The sequence below is a fragment of the Conger conger genome, chromosome 12 (genome assembly GCF_963514075.1).
Source record: "Conger conger chromosome 12, fConCon1.1, whole genome shotgun sequence".
Lineage (NCBI taxonomy): Eukaryota > Metazoa > Chordata > Actinopteri > Anguilliformes > Congridae > Conger > Conger conger.
In genome coordinates this window covers 48,499,117-48,518,341 of record NC_083771.1, presented here as the reverse complement: position 1 = coordinate 48,518,341, position 19,225 = coordinate 48,499,117, and the positions used below count along the sequence as shown (strand labels likewise).

The 19,225-nt window shown below is 47.2% G+C and overlaps 1 protein-coding gene across 1 annotated transcript in view; it reads left to right on the top strand.

The window, feature by feature from the left end:
• Positions 1-19,225, top strand: part of LOC133141633 (fibrillin-2-like) — a 115,497-nt gene that overhangs the window by 10,014 nt on the left and 86,258 nt on the right. Inside the window, 2 exon segments of the mRNA XM_061262197.1 lie at positions 9,371-9,568; positions 15,048-15,173. Coding sequence (XP_061118181.1) covers positions 9,371-9,568; positions 15,048-15,173 — 324 coding nt within the window.

Sequence of the window (19,225 nt, the reverse complement as noted above, 5' to 3'; positions counted from 1 at the left end):
TCAGTGAAATCTGGTTTAGTGCGTTTGTGTTTCTTTATTCAGGGATAGGTGTGTGGCAGGTGTGCACCACTTTCTCTATCTTCAAAACTTCCACCCAGAGAAAGGAATGTCTTTTTTTCTTCTTCTTTTTTTTTTCTTTTTCTCCATAACTTTCTGGCTCAAACTTCTGTTGATACACAAAATAAATTTGACCCAGCTTCAGTAATCTTAGCCATGTGAAAATGTATTTTGGAAACCCTGTATTTATTTTGCCATTTTGTGTTCCCATTGCATAATTATTGTGTTCGTTGCACGGTTGCTATTTGTTACTGTTGTTGTTATGGGGATTTTACACACAGTGACAACGCATATTCTTGTTTAATTGTTTTCATCTTTCCCTGAATTAGGTTTGTTAGAATTGCTGTACATGTTTTGATTCGGGAATATTGGGGTCATATAGGCAATAGCTGATAACTCATTGGCATCAGTCTGATACTGTCATTATAGCTGATATAAGTTGTGTTCACTAGGATGATTTTATTGCTACTTTTGTCAGGCTATTTAAGCTGTTTAAAGTGTAAACTTTATTATTCTTTAGCGTTGTATTGTATGAAAACGGCTTCATACATATAATCCTTTGTGAGATTAATCTACAAGTTCCAGCTCCTGATCTTTGTTGTATTCTTAGCACTTGAAATTGTACTTCCCTCTAGGGTCTTTCAGCGCACTTGTCCCTGGTTATGGGTATGCACTTTGCACTTATCCAGAGCGACGTACAGCAAAGAGAGTCTGCCAAATTAGTCTAATGTGATATGAGCGAACGCATTTGATGCACTATTGATGCTGTTAAGTGAAAATGTTCTCAGAAATATTAAAAATAGATCATATTTACCTGCCAAACTCACAATAAATCTTAGTAGCTCACTAGACTTACTTCATGTGTTGGCATCTGTGCTCATCCACCTGGAGTTCTTCTGATGTGTGTGGAGACGTGGTTATTGTTGGTGCTCTTGCTATAATGTAAAACATGAGAGGTATCCGTGTCGACCAATGTGGCTCGACAAACATCCGTTATTGACTTTGGCCCCAAAACTTCCACATTGTACCCCCACAGTTTAAGCAATCTTTTTTTTTTATTACCGCATATTTTATGCCTGTTACATAACAGACTGCATGCCTGTTAACATACAGTTGCCTAATCTGCTCATACGCAATGCTAACAGACAGCCACATTTGCGTTCTCAATACTGATGACCATAACACAAGCGTATCGGGCGGCATGTAGCGTAGTGGTTAAGGTACATGACTGGGATACGCAAGGTCGGTGGTTTGATCCCTGGTGTAGCCACAATAACATCCACACAGCCATTGGGCCCTTGAGCAAGGCCCTTAACCCTGCATTGCTCCAGGGGAGGGGTGTCTCCTGCTTAGTCTAATCAACTGTAAGTCGCTCCGGATAAGAGCGTCTGCCAAAATGCCATTAATGTAATGTAATGTAACAAGCAGCAGTTTGTGCCAGTGATGTAGCGTCTCGTTCTATTATAATATGTTATAATATGCGTCCTTGCAACTGTTAGTGCTTCATGTTCTGTCAATTTATTTCAATCTGCTGAGATGGTAACCAACACCCCCACTGTTTAATCACATTAGTGTATTAGAGTATAATGCCCTCTCTGTCTTTGGAAACCTCGCAGATTAAATTAACGTTATTATAGCGTTCTCCAAGCGCCATTGGCTTAACACGGGGTCTTTCCCCCCGGGGGATCTGAGGGAGCCCTGCTATTGGACAATCGCCTGATACTTGTGTTAATGGGCGCCCGCCTAAGAGGACATTCTGTGCCTTGTTTGTTTTCTCTGGAGGGGCTGCGAGGGCACATGGCAATCGGCGTACGCCAAGATACGCTCCCCCCCAACACCCCCCCCCCCCCCCCCCCGGTACCGAGAGGATAATGCCCCCCTCTCTTTCTTTGTTTGCTTCATTATACACTAATCCTGTATGTTCTCTTTCGATTATTGTCAAATTCGGTGACCGTTATAGTTTGTTTTCTGCTGGTGTGACGTTGGTTATGTTTATTTCAATGCAGTAATTTATGACTTTTGGATTTGAATATGGATAGATGGTGATTATGGTGAACACATGGGAGGTGCAGGGCCGTGGTATTCTGGTAGATGTGTACGGTCTGATGCGATCACACTATCACACCATTTCTGTGCAGTAGGCCAGGTTTTCCATAGGACCTTTGATCTAAGTCCTAAATTGTACACTATTTGGCTTTAATGAATATGGAAAATATGCTATTTATAAGTACTTTTGTATTAAACATCTTGCTATAAATGCAGTACAGCAGAGCGGTGTGTGTATGTGCGTATGTATGTAATTATGTGCATCTGCATGTGTGTTCATGCCTGTGTGTGTGTGTGTGTGTGTGTGTGTGTGTGAGGAGGTATGCTTGTAGCTTCCAGCTGTGTCTCACCTGGATGTTGTTACCAGACAACATCCCTGAGATTAATCACAAAACTGTTTCAACCAGTTTGTGTAACCATGCGTTCACTAATGTGTTTTCAATGAGTGAAGACATGATTCAGACTTCTCTGAATCATGAATCAAATAAACGTCCCAGAAACTATTTGCAACTGCCTAAAATTCATGTGACGCCCCTGCTCTGGAATGGTGGAGCTGAGTGAAGGTTTGTTAGTGGAGGTTATTTATGTTTAATTTATTTATTAATTTACTGTTAAAATGCAGACCTTCTGATCCTCAGTCCCGGCCCTGCTGTGGTCTGAGAAGCTGAACTCCAGGATCTGACCTCAAACTCCACAATGAGGGCTTCAGTGTCTGGCCCTGTTTGCAGCAATATTAGATTTCCCAATATTAGATTTAGCTAAATTTGTTGGACGATTATTCCATGATGTTTGTTTTTTGGGCATTTTTTTCTTTCTTGTCCAAAGCAAATTACACAGGCAGCTTGACTCATTTTACAAATGGTCCATTTATAGAGACACTTATTTACTGGAGAAATTCAGGTTAAGTGCTTTACTCGTTTACTCAAAGGCAGTGCTGCATTAGATTACACATGAACGGCAGGGTATGTATTGTGTACGTAGCCTGATGTGCATTCAAGATGCTAATGTTCACCAACATATTCGAGCTCTTCTGTTTTGCTACAAACGTTAGCTAACATTTTCTAACGGTCTGTAAAGGTAGTGCGCGGTGAACGAAGATGGCTGTCGACAGGGATGGTGCTAAGAGTTGGCAGTTGGCTGTTATAATGCACTTAAATCCATGTAATATTCTTCTATTAATCAATGTAGTAAATCAATCATATTTAATCAGTGTAATATGTTCTTACCCAGGTATGCAGCTGATGAGCTAGCTGACATTGTTAGGCCTCCACCACATCCATTTGTATAAAAAAAATGCGTTGGTAGCAAACTAAATGGAATCCATCCATTCCATTCCATCCATTATCTTCACCCGCTTATCCTGAAGAGGGTCATAGGGGGGCTGGAGCCTATCCCAGCATACATTGGGGCGAAAGGCAGGAATACACCCTGGACAGGTCGCCAGTCCATCGCAGGGCACACACACCAATCACTCACACACTCATACCTATGGGCAATTTAGACTCTCCAATCAGCCTAATCTGCATGTCTTTGGACTGTGGGAGGAAACCGGAGTACCCGGAGGAAACCCACGCAAACACGGGGAGAACATGCAAACTCCGCACAGAGAGGCCCCGGCCGACCGGGGTTCGAACCCAGGACCTCCTTGCTGTGAGGCGAGTAAATGGAATGTTCCTTTAAAATTGTTCAACAGTAACAGTTTCCTGCAAACATAGTTCACCATCTTGAACGCACGTCAGGTGTAGTTCAATCCGCCAGAAGTCTATTATCCAGTGGCAGTAAGGACTACACTTTCCACAGTCCATTTCTCCTCCATTTCCATGCCTGTGTGTGTGACGATCTTTCACACTGGCCACCACCGACCCGGGTGTTCCTATTGGTTCCCATGGTTACTGAGTGTCTCGAGGGAAAGAAGGATGCCCCATAATGGTTACTGGATGGCAGCCCAACGGTTTTTGTTTTGTTTTTGTTTTATGCCACTTTCCCTGCATTTCTTCCCCAGTTTGTAAGGGAATCATATACAGTCCAGCTGCCGTCCCGCTGTGGTAATGTTGGTAATTTTAGTTATTTTCCTGTGAGAAATTGGCGACTATTATGGATGATCTAGTGTATGGCATGGCTCGTTTTCTGATGTGCTTTTTCCTGGACGGTTTTTAAAATGATGAAATGTGATTGTTTTATTGCCTGCCGTATGTCATCTGGGGTTTTTCTAGTCTTGAGACTCGGGAGCGCGTTGGGAGCGAGTGTTAGCGGGGATTTCGTGCGCTGTCCTCAGGGCACGACATGGGCGCACAGTGACGTGCGCTCTCTTACCCGAAATAAAAACCTATCAATCAATCGATTCATCTGGGAGAGTGAGGACAACCACACGCTGTCTCTTCCAACCCAGAAATCCGATGCCATCCTTCCCAGTACTGGGTGAATTACGCCATTGTTTTGGAATCAAATCCCTTTCTACACTTTAGGGGCTTGTCTGAAAAGCTCAATTGCGCCAGGCTAGATCAATCAAGCACGGAAAATCATTTGAATGCAAAACGATGAACATACTTGACCCAGGTCTGATCCTTTCACAATCCTGAAGCCTGCTCATCTTTCATAGTGCCCTTAAGGCCCGTCTGCTCCAACAACCATAACTATAAATATTCCGTTTTAAAAAATAATTCAAACTCAAGTGGATGGTGGAGCCCACACCACAACTAAAACAACAACGACAGTGATGAACGATATCGTTCCACTGAATTTTGACTGGCAGAACTTGAGTTTGGCAGAACTTGAGGGCCTCAAGTTTAGAATGACAGATGACATCGCTGGGAGACAGAAGGTTATTGTTCATCAGTGTGGATGCTCACATCGTTATGGTTATAGTTCTGGTTTATAATTATAGTTATTGTCAGGTCCTCAAAATGGCTATTCACAGAATGTTATGGTTGAGCAGTGTAGATGCTGACATTGTTGTAGTTATGGTTATGGTTACAGTTATAGTTATAGTTATGGTTATGGTTATTGTTATTGTTATTGTTATGGTTATTTTTATAGTTATAGTTATTGTTATTGTTATGGTTATGGTTATGGTTATGGTTATGGTTATTGTTATGGTTATGGTTATGGTTATGGTTATGGTTCTTGTTGTGGACGGGCCTTTAGATCTGTCCCTCCCTCCTCTCTGACGCTGCTCTGTCTTTCACGCGACGGGCAGATGCTCAGTGTCCCGCTCAGCCTGCCCGGCGTGCGAGCGCGCTCAGACCGGGCCAGGAGACCCCGTCTGTAAATGTTTATAAAACGTTTAAACGTCTCCTCCACAGTGAGTCAGCCGAAAGAGGAGCAAAGCTGCTTGGTGTTGGTGTGGCTGGGCTGCTTGGTGTGTGTTGGTGTGACTGGGCTGCTTGGTGTGGTTGGGCTGCTTGGTCTTGGTGTGGCTGGGCTGCTTGGTCTTGGTGTGATTGGGCTGCTTGGTGTTGGTGTGGTTGGGCTGCTAGGTGTTGGTGTGGTTGGGCTGCTTGGTGTTGGTGTGGTTGGGCTGCTTGGTGTGGCTGGGCTGCTTGGTGTTGGTGTGGTTGGGCTGCTTGGTGTTGGTGTGGCTGGGCTGCTTGGTGTGTGTTGGTGTGACTGGGCTGCTTGGTGTGGTTGGGCTGCTTGGTCTTGGTGTGGCTGGGCTGCTTGGTCTTGGTGTGATTGGGCTGCTTGGTGTTGGTGTGGTTGGGCTGCTAGGTGTTGGTGTGGTTGGGCTGCTTGGTGTTGGTGTGGTTGGGCTGCTTGGTGTGGCTGGGCTGCTTGGTGTTGGTGTGGTTGGGCTGCTTGGTGTTGGTGTGGCTGGGCTGCTTGGTGTTGGTGTGGCTGGGCTGCTAGGTGTTGGTGTGGCTGGGCTGCTAGGTGTTGTTGGGCTGAGAGGTGTTGGTGTGGCTGGGCTGCTTGGTGTTGGTGTGGCTGGGCTGCTTGGTGTTGGTGTGGCTGGGCTGCTAGGTGTTGTTGGGCTGCTTGGTGTTGGTGTGGCTGGGCTGCTTGGTGTTGGTGTGGCTGGGCTGCTTGGTGTTGGTGTGGCTGGGCTGCTAGGTGTGGTTGGACTGAGAGGTGTTGGTGTGGTTGGGCTGCTTGGTGTTGGTGTGGCTGGGCTCAGAGGTGTTGGTGTGGCTGGGCTGCTTGGTGTTGGTGTGGCTGGGCTCAGAGGTGTTGGTGTGGTTGGGCTGCTTGGTGTTGGTGTGGCTGGGCTCAGAGGTGTAGGTGTGGTTGGGCTGCTAGGTGTTGGTGTGGCTGGGCTGCTTGGTGTTGGTGTGGTTGGGCTGCTTGGTGTTGGTGTGGCTGGGCTCAGAGGTGTTGGTGTGGCTGGGCTGCTTGGTGTGGTTGGGCTGCTTGGTCTTGTTGTAACTCCCTGCTAAAGCGCAGCCAGGCTGGAGAGACTCAAGTCCGTGCAGTTATCTCTTCCTCCTGCGATTCTCATTTTTCCACAAACACATCAGCGCCTTGTGTTAAATTATAAATATAGATCAGGGCCTGGTACAACGATTTGTACTCGTGTTCTACATTTCCCATGGCTGGGTAATCCTCGTAAGGACTGTGGCCAAACACGACTGTCCCGAACTGAACTCTACCCCCAGCTGGGATCTGAAAAACATTCTGAAATTCAGATACGAGCTTTGGAAAAAGATAGCCTGCGTTCTTTCAATTTTCAGCTGAGTTCGTGAAACTCACATTGTTAGATGTCATGTTTTTTGTGCAAGTGCATGATGATAAGAGGGCATTCCGCTTTAAATAATGCAGAAAACGCTGTGCAGGACTGTAGATCATGTATAAACTGTAAGCACTCTTACGCTGGTGTCAAGTTACAGTGGTGTCAGGTGTTAACACAGTTAAAGCTTGAAGTTAAATATTTTACAACTGGTTTTTAAACTTCCACCATTGTCGGTCTGTGGTCATGAAGAGACAGTGACTCCAAGGGCACGATGCGCTAGAAAGCTAACGTTATAACACTACGTGGCAACAACATTGAGGACGTTTTGTGTGAGTTGGGCTTTTTGCTTTTCTTCCATTTTACACAAAGTAACGTTGGAGTGGACATGTTAACATGGAACATGCACTGCATTAGAGTCCATCTTAAACACACATGATGCGTTTCCATGGTGAGGATTACGTTAAAGCCCTCGCACTACGATTCCCAGCATGCTTTTGTTTATTTAAAGCTTCACTGGGGGCAAGGATTAGGAGTTCATCACAGCGATCCCAGTCTGGAAGTGATAACGCTATGAAGGCAGAATAACAGAGAACAGACGCTATTCAGAACTGTGGCAAAGGTGAGACGACCACACCCAACTCATTAACTCCCTCCTGCCAACAGAGACCTTTGCCAAAGAGAAAGAGTGTAAAATCTCCTTTACGATGAGTCCCCAGTTAATGGGACACGCCCGTTCTTACTCTCTCCTCTGGCTCCTGTATCAGCTGCTGTTAAATCATTAGCTGGGAAGCCTTGGTGCTAGCCTGGGGCAGCGAAAGCGACTACTCTATGATACAAAAGATAATCAGATCCTGTTCAACCCACCGGAAATCTCCTTTCTGTTACCTTGTGGCTCCTGGCCCCTCCCCCCAGATCCACACGCACACGCACACGCACACGCAATCGCACACGCACACGCACACGCTCGCGCACACACAAAGTATAAAAAGTTTCAGATCATTGTGTGTATTCAATGCTGTGGTATAACAAAATGGATGTACTGTATTTAACTTCTTTACATTTCTTCTGTTATTTGGGTTTTCAGGTCACTCCTGATTAAAGTATTTTGCCCAAAATGTTTACAGCCAAAAAATAATTTGTTAGGCACTTTCAATTTGCACTATAATGCTTGAATAAAAGTTCCCAGTGTGCTCCTAGCTCCTAAACCCTTTTTCTCCTGTACTTACCCTGAATGTCCAGTGGTGTGTGTTTTCTGCCTGATTCTCCGATATGTCTAGTTCTACCTTCGTTTGTTACAGTACTAATTATTACAGTAATAAACATCTCAGATATCGGTTATAAATTGTTCTTCCTTCTTGGTGATGTCACACTTCTGTACGCTGATGTTTTCCTGCTGTATGACCCCGCGGGGAACGCCGTGTGAGAAGTGATTGTAATTTAACATAATGAGAGCTTCACTGTGTGAAAGCTGTGACTAAACCCGGGATATTAATAGTATCAGAGTCGGTGTGTATAAACAAATCATTAGCGCCCCTCTCCCCCTCTCTCTGTGTGGAGCGGTTTCTGTGTAAGAACGCCAGGTGTAAGAGCGTTTCTGCGCCGTGTTTTGTGTGAACGCCAGATGTAAGAGAGTTTTGAGGTTAAATCTGGGATTCCGCCACATGTCCTGAAATGTGATTATTTTTAAAGGAAGGGGTATGTGGGCGGGTAAGGGGTTTAAAATGTCGGGATCCAGTCCTGGCTGCTTCCACGCCGCTGCTATTGCGACAGCCCTTGAGCTTCAACTATCACACGTTTTTTTCCTGTAAATCTGGCGCCCGTAGTGCGGCTGAGATTGTCCAATTCCTGTCCGAATTCGGAGTATCCAGTGGGCTATTTATAATCGTGTTCGTGCACGATTTCCTGTGCCGATTCGGGAGTGACAACTGGCGTTCTCCTCCGACAGCATGTGATGTCAGCGACGAGAGACACAAGGCCCCGCTTGTAGTCCCTGGCCTCACCTCAGACCGTGTGACTCAGCTGGTTGCCAGACCCGTGTAAAAAAAGGCGTGTTTTGAAAGGGTTCACGCGTGGATAACAGCTCCTGCATGTGCCTGATACTCCTCACGAAACCGTTTGGAATGAAGCCGAATGCGTGATGAAGTGAGGGTGGTTTGGTGAAGATTTGAGGTGATTCTGGGAACCGTGATTCAGATGAAAGTCCCCGGGATCTGGCGGGGAGACGTCTGGGATGAGGGGGAGGCTGTTTATGGGGCTCAGAGCTCCGTCTCATGCGGACTTTGATCCACAGCTGGGAAATGATGCTCCCAGACGGGCCGAACACTGCGTTCCTGTTATTAAACGTTCTGATGCTCTGATGCTCTTATGTTCTTAAGCTATGATTAGGTCCCTGGCTGTGATTTGGACTTGATTTGTTGTACGTCACTCTGGATATCGTGTGTCTGCTAAATGACTGTAATGTATTGTATTGTATTGTATTGTATTAGGTTCTTAGGCTTTTTGGTTCTTACACTCATACACTTTTGGTTCTTATATTCTCACGCTCGTCTGATGTTCTTGCGTTTGTATGTCGTAATGTTCCACGTTCTCCCGTTCCCCCAGACTACCGGACGGGCCCGTGCTTCACGCAGGTGAGTGAGCAGATGTGCCAGGGGCAGGTGAGCGGGATCGTGTGCACCAAGACGCTGTGCTGCGCCACCGTGGGCCGGGCCTGGGGGCACCCCTGTGAGATGTGCCCCCCCCAGCCCCAGCCCTGCCGCAGGGGCTTCATCCCCAACATCCGCACCGGAGCCTGCCAAGGTACGCCCCCCTAACGCCCCCTAACAACCACCCCTAACGCCCCCTAACAACCACCCCTAACGCCCGCTAACAACCACCCCTACTGCCCCCTAACAACCACCCCTAATGCCCCCTAACAACCACCCCTACTGCCCCCTAACAACCACCCCTAACGCCCCCTAACAACCACCCCTACTGCCCCCTAACGCCCCCTAACAACCACCCCTACTGCCCCCTAACAACCACCCCTACTGCCCCCTAACAACCACCCCTACTGCCCCCTAACAACCACCCCAACTGCCCCCTAACAACCACCCCTACTGCCCCCTAACAACCCCAACTGCCCCCTAACAATTGCCCCTACTGCCCCCTAACAACTGCCCCTACTGCCCCCTAACAACAACCCATACTGACCCCTAACAACCACCCCTACTGCCCCCTAACAACCACCCCTACTGCCCCCTAACAACCACCCCTACTGCCCCCTAACAACCACCCCTAACACCCCCTAACAACCACCCCTAACGCCCCCTAACAACCACCCCTACTGCCCCCTAACAACCACCCCTAATGCCCCCTAACAACCCCTACTGCCTCCCTACTGCCCCCTAACAACCACCCCTACTGCCCCCTAACACCCACCCCTAACGCCCCCTAACACTCCCATCACCCTAACCCACCCCAACCACCACATGCTGTTTTAGCTTGTTTTCCCTCTGTGTGGAGATAGCGTGGCGTTTTAGCCTCAGATGCCCCCAGTGAACACAGGCAGAGGCAACACTGATGAAAAACATCCCATAAGGAGGGAACCCCCCCCCCCATTGCAACCTCAGCTCTGCTGCACAGACCTGCTCCTCACCTGAGATCACACTTCACCTGAGATCACATCACACTCACTCACTGGAGATGACTTGTAGTGGTGTGACTTGTAGTGGTGTGACTTGTAGTGGTGTGACTTGTAGTGGTGTGACTTGTAGTGGTGTGACTTGTAGTGGTGTGACTTGTAGTGGTGTGACTTGTAGCGTAGTGATGGTGACCACACAGGACGCAGAGGGAGAATAATAGGATTCTGGTTTGAGAATCTCATCAATGACCCAAATTTGAATGGGCCCTGATACAAATATGGGAACACCCACTCAACACAAGGAAGTGTCCCTTGTGCAGATTCATAGCTGCTGCAATGAAAAGGCAGATTGTACTCTATGTGCTGGATTATCCCAAAATATTCCAATCCCAAATTAATCTATTAAATCCCATTAAGTCTGTTTTCAGCTCATCTTGTGTTCTTGCGCTATAAGTGTATTTGGTTATTGGCGTATTTAATGGTTAGTGTTTCAAAACCCGTTTTGAAAATACAGACGGTCTATTTTTCTGGTGTGAAGAGGTGTTATGGTCACACATGGTGTAAAATGTGACCCATAACCCTGGTGTAAAATCCGTCTGGAAATGGCCAGCTAGCAGCTGTTTCAAATCCTCTTGAGCTGCTCAAACCATATTCAGTATGGAGCTGGTCTGCACTGGTCAACCAGCTACCAACTGTTTCAATCACCTACCAACTGTTTCAATCACCTACCAACTGTTTCAATCACCTACCAACTGTTTCAATCACCTACCAACTGTTTCAATCACCTACCAACTGTTTCAATCACCTACCAACTGTTTCAATCACCTACCAACTGTTTCAATCACCTACCAACTGTTTCAATCACCTAGCCTTTTGTCAGCAGGGAACAGCACTGATACTCGTGACCCCGCTGGTACGGAGATGCCGCTGGGATAATCGGATCTTGTGAGCACCTTTCAGTAATGTGCCAGCGCACTTTTAGCATGCATTAGCATGTCGTTTCAGGGCCTCAGGCCGTAGTCTGGCCATCGCTGGATGAACCTGCACTCGTTCACACAGTCCCTGAGGGGTGCTAAAGGTGCTAAAGGTGCTAAAGGTGTTAAAGGTGTTAAAGGTGTTGAGCTTTTGAGGGTGGAGTGTGGAGTGATGAGTTAATACCTGCTTATTCTGCAGCTTCCAAGCGCCTGCTGTTTCCTGTCTGCGTTCTGTTTGATCTGTTAGACAGGAGAGCACCAGGCTCTGCGCTAAACCTACCGGTAAACGCACTGTTCCTTCTTACTGGCTCTTTGGTAACGCAACCAAAGAAAAATGATTGATGTTCCAAGATTTCCAGAAACTGGTGCCGTATTAATATAAACGCAGATAAATTATCCCCTGTGTCCACTGAAGTAATGCATTCATAAAAACGCTCTTCTGTGAATAGTAAGTTCACATTTAGATTTGATGACCGTACAGTGCCTGTGTTTGGGCTCAGTTTGCCGGTTTATTTGTGCGCTGATGTAATCGTCACACAGTTGCTCCAGTAAAATAAGCACTGGGGTGCTGCCTCGCGGGCGTAAAATGTCCTCTTGTTTGGAGACGGCCTGAGGTCACCAGGAATGGGGGAGGGGAATGTCGGCCCTTTTTCCCGGAATGGACGGGAATACCCTCACGACGGCCCCGCCCCTCCCCTCCATTCCAGAATTCTTCCAGGTGACCTCACCTGGGAATGAAATGCGGCTTTGTTGCTCTGGGAGATGCCCCCTAAATAACACCAAGAAAAAATGGCAGCTGATATAGCCATAGACTATTTACAGATGGCCATGGTTCATCAGTGTGGATGATCACATTGTTATAGTTATAGGTGTTGGTGAGGATGCTCCCATTGTTACGGTTATAGTTATAGTTATAGTTATAGTTCTTGGTGTGGATACAGTTATGCTTATGATTATGGTTATTGGAGTGAATACGGTTATGGCTATGGTTATAGTTCTTGGTGTGGATACGGTTATGGTTATGGTTATGGTTATAGTTCTTGGTGTGGATACGGTTATGGTTATGGTTATGGTTATAGTTAGTGTGGATATGGTTATGGCTATGGTTATAGTTCTTGGTGTGGATACGGTTATGGTTATGGTTATAGTTCTTGGTGTGGAAACGGTTATGGTTATGGTTATGGTTATAGTTCTTGGTGTGGATACGGTTATGGTTATGGTTATAGTTCTTAGTGTGGATATGGTTATGTTTATTGGAGTGGACAGGCCTTAAGACCTGTGTCCGCACCGTCAGCCCGTGTGACTTTGGATTGGAGGTGAAGTTAACCCCGCCTAGACTCATCCCATACCCCTAACACCGCCATTAGAACAAAACATTAGAGACAAGGACCCCTTATGTCATACACTCTGGGCTAAAACACCCACACCGGCAGTGAAGGCTACTTCTGGTCCTACTTCAGTTTATTATCAATTTGTTCATCAAACAAATTGAAACTGACCTGGATGCATCATTGTCTCTTATTTAAGAAATGATTAAATCCACACAGCTGTTGGGCCCTTGAGCAAGGCCCTTAACCCAGGCCCTTAACCCCACGGGGGGGATTGTCTCCTGTTTAGTCTCATCAAATGCAAGTCGCTTTGGGTAAAACTGTCAGCTAAATAATGTAAAGTAATATAATGAGGTCCCTTGCAAGCAGAAGCAAACAATCAAACTACAAAACTACAAAAAAAACAAAACACAACTGGAAAAACAGCAGAAATGTGTGGAAACTTCAGACATCCCGCAATGGCGTTTGGTTACAGCTTTAACTCAGTCTCGACCATTTAATTTGATTCCTAGAGAGGGGAAATAATATGATATATCTTCTGAAAGCTTCTGAGAAGTCTTATGGTCCCGGTTTATGCAAAACTAAGTTTTCATACTTAATGTTTGGTTTCATAGGCAAGGACGATTTGTTTAGGGAAAAAAAATGTGTTCCATAATCATGAGTCTATTAAAGTCATTTATCAAGTGGGCTTGCTCTGACTTCGACCTCTGGCTGATCTTGGCCTCCGAACCCACCGCTTGAACCTTTTAACTGACAGGCTGCTATTTTTAATGTCCGTCGTTCGCGTGGGCTGCTCGGCTGAAGTTTGAGTGAATGTTTTTTTCACTCGCCGTCGTTAAATGCGTCAGTGGAGCACACTCATACTGCGGTTAGCGCTTTCGACGAAAGTCCAGTTTTTTTTCTTCCGTTTGTTTTCATAACAAACTGGCGGAATGGGAATGAACGAACGGAGAAAACGCTTTGGGACTTTTTATGACTCATCACTACGGAATCAGAGTGGAATTCCTCATGGATTTGGTGGAAGCTAATGGAAGTTTAATGGGATTAAATGGAAAAGGCGCATTGTAAATCCAGGAAATTAGGGTGTTTATTTCATTCTGACCAATCACAATGTTCCTACTGTAAGTTATCCAGCGATATGTCATTAGTGGTCGTAACAAAGCTTTGATTTGCGGTGTACTGACGTGCAGGTAAGACCACCCACTACAAGTGAAGTATAAAAACAGTTTTTGTAAGATTACCCTCACATATGCATGTAGATGCAAGAATAAAAATACCCCTCTGGAACAGCGCGTTTGATTTTTAATGTGCAGTCAGTGTGAATGAAATGTATTAGCCGGGTGTCTGAGCAGGTTAATTTTCATCATTCATTCCGGAGAAACTCTGCCCCCCCGGTACCTTAATCACACAGCCGCAGAGTTCCACAGCTGTTGTGGTTCAGTCGCTGCCAAGAAGTGGCATTGTGGGTAGCGTTCTGGCCACCCGTGCTTAGATACTGTGCATTATATCCACATTGTGGAGGATGCTCGTTCTGGTAATCGAGCGACTGCCGCCAAGCATTATTAACGAGACCGGTCACGCTCCATGGACATTTTACAATGCCGGCAGTGTTCTGGTCACGTGGCTCCGTGACGTCCTCAGAAGAGGAGTTTGCAAATTTATTTGGCCGTTTTCACAACACGGCGATGCTATTGTCAGACTTTTGAACACGATGTTTAAGGTGCAGTGTTTTGATTGTGTTGCATCTACTCAAAGTAAATAAAAGCTTTCTGGCAGGTGAATTCGAGGCAAGCTGTAATTTCTAGGTCTATCTATTCATATATATTAAAAAATCTAACCGTAGTTGGAGGGATCGGAACCGTTTCCTGCTTAATGCTCTGTTCGCGCGCGCTCTGAAGTCCTTCACCTGTTTGTACTCCATATTTATTCACATCTCCTCTTAGCCAAGTCGTTTTTGTGTAATAAAATATGTTTTCAGCTAACATATCTTGTTAAATAAAGGATTAAATAAAAAAAAAAATTATCACCGTGCCACATACTCTCAGGAGAAAGGGTTCCAAGGGATCCGTGGAAGGACTCTGTTCACTCTGGTGAAATCGTTCAGACTGGGGGTTTTACACACCTACCATAGAGGATTTAATAAACATAAGAAATATGAAGGGTTCCCCTATGGAGACAAGCCACAGACCCCATTTCCTGAGAGCACAGCCTACCAGCGGTCAGTTTGTGATCAGACAAATCAGTGAATGTGTGTTTTGGTGCAGCCCTACATTGGTTAGCGTGTGTAAGGCTACTTTTTGTTGACTTGTGGTCCGACTGATATGAATGCCGGTTTTGCACACCGCCCCCTGCAGACGTGGAGGAGTGCCAGGCCATCCCCGGCCTCTGTAAGGGGGGCTCCTGCATCAACACCGTGGGGTCCTACGAGTGCAAGTGTCCCGCGGGCTACCGGCAGGACGAGGGGTCCCAGAAGTGCGAGGGTGAGTGCGACTTTTAGCTTTTTGTGCTTTCCTCCCCGTCAGCTGTCTGCTGAGGCCCTGAGAATGCGTGTGGCTTCCTCAGCCAATCAATTGCTTTAATGAACCACGGGTGCCGAGAATAACCTGAAAACTACCACTGCGGCCCTTCAGGACTGGAGTTTCACGCCTGTCTTCGAGACAATCCTCCTCAATTTGTCATTGTGTGGTGTCATGAGATTTAAAAAAAAATATTAAAAAATCCCCAAATTTCTGAAAATTACCTGGAAAATTCCCTCCCTTTGCAACCCTAAGTACAATACATATAACAATAAATATACTGTCAAAATATACAAGATTATATTAATGATGCTATTTTATCATTATTGGCGGTGTTGTTGCTGTAATGGGGGGGGCGATGGGGTCAGCGCACTTAGCGGGGGGACCGCTGCTGGTCTCAGGCCTGGGAGCTGCGGCCTGAACAGGAAACAGGAAGTGGCTCTGTCCCTCCTGTCCTGCGTCTCATGACATCATTGCAGAAGAGTCTGTCGCCGTGGCAGCGGGTGGGGGGGTTCGGGGCGGGTGGGGGGGGTGGGGAGCGTGCCACTCCAGCGTGTCCAGGGCCGCCCTGCTCACAGTGAGAGGTGCGTTCTGGGAACTCTGTCATTTTAAACTGTGCTGCGTGATTAAGAGTCTGCTGCCCTGAGGCCCAGGGAACTGGAGCTAACGGCCGCCTGCCTGAGCTGTGTCTCGCTCGCTTTCACTCTCGCTCTCTCTCTGTTTCTTTCCCTCTCTCCCTCAATCTCTCACTTTCTTCCCCTCTCTGTCTCCTATCTCTCCTCTTCCTCTCCCTCTCTCTTCCTTTCCTTCTCTCTACCGCCTGTTTACTCTCTCATTCTCTCTGTCTGTTTTTCTCTCCCTTCCTCTCTCTAGTTCATGTTCAAAGCTCTTTAAAGTGCTTTATTTGGCATGATACGTTTATACTTATGTTGCCAAAGCACATCAAAATAAAACATTTCAATGGAACAGGAAATGAAATAAAAACAATGAATTGTAATCAGTTATGTAAGACACACAGGGCTTTTGAGAGGGAGATACTGAGGGAGAAACTTAGCACACCAACCTAGTTTTTTACAACAGCAACAATTACATTGTTATTATAAGTTACTATATTTATTTACTGTATATTTTCACCATCCCTCAGGCTGTTGTCGCGTTCGCAGACTGTGCTGCTAATGCTACGCACTCCCTCTTTCCTCCTAGGAGGTACTGGCAGCCTGTCTGCTTACAGAAGGCCCTCAGACTCGTATTTATCTTTTTTTGGGAAGTACGGAGCTGCTGCTTCTCTGTACTTTTCTCACTTTGTAAGGAAAAGGCTCCCTCTCACTCTCTCTCCCTCCCTCTCCCTCCCTCTCTCTCTGCCTCTCTCTCCCTCTCCCCCTCCCTCCCTCCCTCCCTCTCTCAGATGAAAGCTGAAAGCAGTAGTTTCAGGCTGTACCTGTGAGCCCTGTGCATTCCTCTGTCTACCTGTGAGCCCTGTGCATTCCTCTGTCTACCTGTGAGCCCTGTGCATTCCTCTGTCTACCTGTGAGCCCTGTGCATTCCTCTGTCTACCTGTGAGCCCTGTGCATTCCTCTGCTCTACCTGTGAGCCCTGTGCATTCCTCTGTCTACCTGTGAGCCCTGTGCATTCCTCTGTCTACCTGTGAGCCCTGTGCATTCCTCTGTCTACCTGTGAGCCCTGTGCATTCCTCTGTCTACCTGTGAGCCCTGTGCATTCCTCTGTCTACCTGTGAGCCCTGTGCATTCCTCTGCTCTACCTGTGAGCCCTGCACATTCCTCTGCTCTACCTGTGAGCCCTGTGCATTCCTCTGCTCTACCTGTGAGCCCTGCACATTCCTCTGTCTACCTGTGAGCCCTGTGCATTCCTCTGTCTACCTGTGAGCCCTGTGCATTCCTCTGCTCTACCTGTGAGCCCTGTGCATTCCTCTGCTCTACCTGTGAGCCCTGTGCATTCCTCTGCTCTACCTGTGAGCCCTGTGCATTCCTCTGTTCTACCTGTGAGCCCTGTGCATTCCTCTGTCTACCTGTGAGCCCTGTGCATTCCTCTGTACAGGGGCTCTGTGTTTTAGGAGCTCTCCTCTGTGCTGTTTAGGGCTGAGATGAGAGGTAGAGCCCCCGCCCCCCCTGGACCCCCTGTCTGTCCCTGAATCCCCCCCCCCCTCACGGCACCCCCCTACCCCCCCATATTTATGGCAAGCGGCTAAAAACCTAGTCAAATACGGCGCCTGAAATGAAATGGTTCAGTTCTGCAGTGAGACTTATCAGCCCACGGAGGATGGGCTCCCCCTCTATTGTCTGTTTGTCTGTTTTTTTTACCTCTTGCTATCTGAGGGCTCAGGGCTGGCATTTCCCTTCTGTTCCTCTGTAGAGAGTCTTCGTGACAGTCCTCTGAGAAACACGCTGTGCACATAAAACTGAACTGAACTGAATGAAACGATCACCTGTGCAGACCTGGAGTCCTGGCTGCAGGTTCAGAGAGAGTGTGGAGGATGGAGGATGACTGTATGATACCCCGTTTGCCAAACTGGCAGGACAGTGTGTTTCACACAATCCCAGTACGGAGTGCCTTTGAACTGGGAGGATTCTGTTAATGTTCCTTCTCATTTAGAGCAGGGGACCATGGAGGGCTGTGTGTGTGTGCTGGTCTCTCAGTGCCATGGAGGCTTGTGTGTGTGCTGGTCTCTCAGGGCCATGGAGGCTTGTGTGTGTGCTGGTCTCTCAGGGCCATGGAGGGCTGTGTGTGTGCTGGTCTCTCAGGGCCATGGAGGGCTGTGTGTGTGCTGGTCTCTCAGGGCCATGGAGGCTTGTGTGTGTGCTGGTCTCTCAGGGCCATGGAGGCTTGTGTGTGTGCTAGTTTTTATTCCAGCCTCAGATCTTGATTATATAATTAGTTAAAATGATTTGCTGAATTAGGGCTGTAGGTTAGCGCATAATGTGTATAAAGTGATATGTGTTTTGTGTTGTCTAAATGACAACAGTTGTTTATATTCTGTGCGTTAATGCAGTTAAATGCATATGGCTGAATCAGTTAAAGTGGACTGAACCCCTGCATGCAAACAGCCCTCTATGGCAGTGAGTTTGAGACGACCATATCCTGTGACAGTTTTAGCGCACTCTGTAGCGGAGGGCTAATGCGGCTTTAGCACACTCGCTAACGTTTTTAGCGCACTCTGTAGCCGAGGGCTAATGGCTGTCATTAAGCCGTTAGCATGCGTGGCTCTATCTGCTGCTGTGGAACAGGAGTGTGGAGGTTTGAGAAGTTGCAGCGCCCCCCACTGACCGCTGATAACACCGCACGCTTAATCCGTGTAGATTAGGGGTGCGGAGAGAGGGCCGCGTCCGCTTCTGGTTTTCGTCTCAGCGCATGTCCTTAATTACTCTTAATTACTCAAATTAGCCCTAACACTTCCCCCCCTCTGACACTTGGGCTGTGTTTGTGATGAGCACGTGACTGACAGCTGAGGACTGTTCCTGCGTCCCGATGTGAAACGTTTTTCTGTGAGTGCAGCGGTGTTGGGGTGCCGTGTTACAGCCGGTCCGCTCGGTTAGGTGGACTAGCTGGCGGAAGAATGCAGTAAACCTGCACGCAGTACACATCGGCCCTCCACCGGAGCCCCCCCCCCTCCCTGGTGTAGATATCAATCCAGTAATTGTGAAATCAGTGTGTCAGTGTATCGTACACGCGTGTCCATCACTTCCCATTCTGAAAGTGCGTTAATGTTCAACATGTTTAACAGGCTGGAGGTTAACAGGCACTCGCACACAGAGTGCGCTGTTTATGTGGCCGGTGTAAATAAGGACCGTCGCCTGTCTGTAAAACCAAAGTCTTCCCTGGTGAGTGGAAACAAGCCCTGGATCCTCAAACAGAGAGCAGACCGGCCCTGTCTGAGAGTCTCAGAGCTCGGTCATACTGAATGACTGGTCCTGTCTGAGAGTCTCAGAGCTCAGTCATACTGAATGACCGGCCCTGTCTGAGAGTCTCAGAGCTCAGTCATACTGAATGACCGGCCCTGT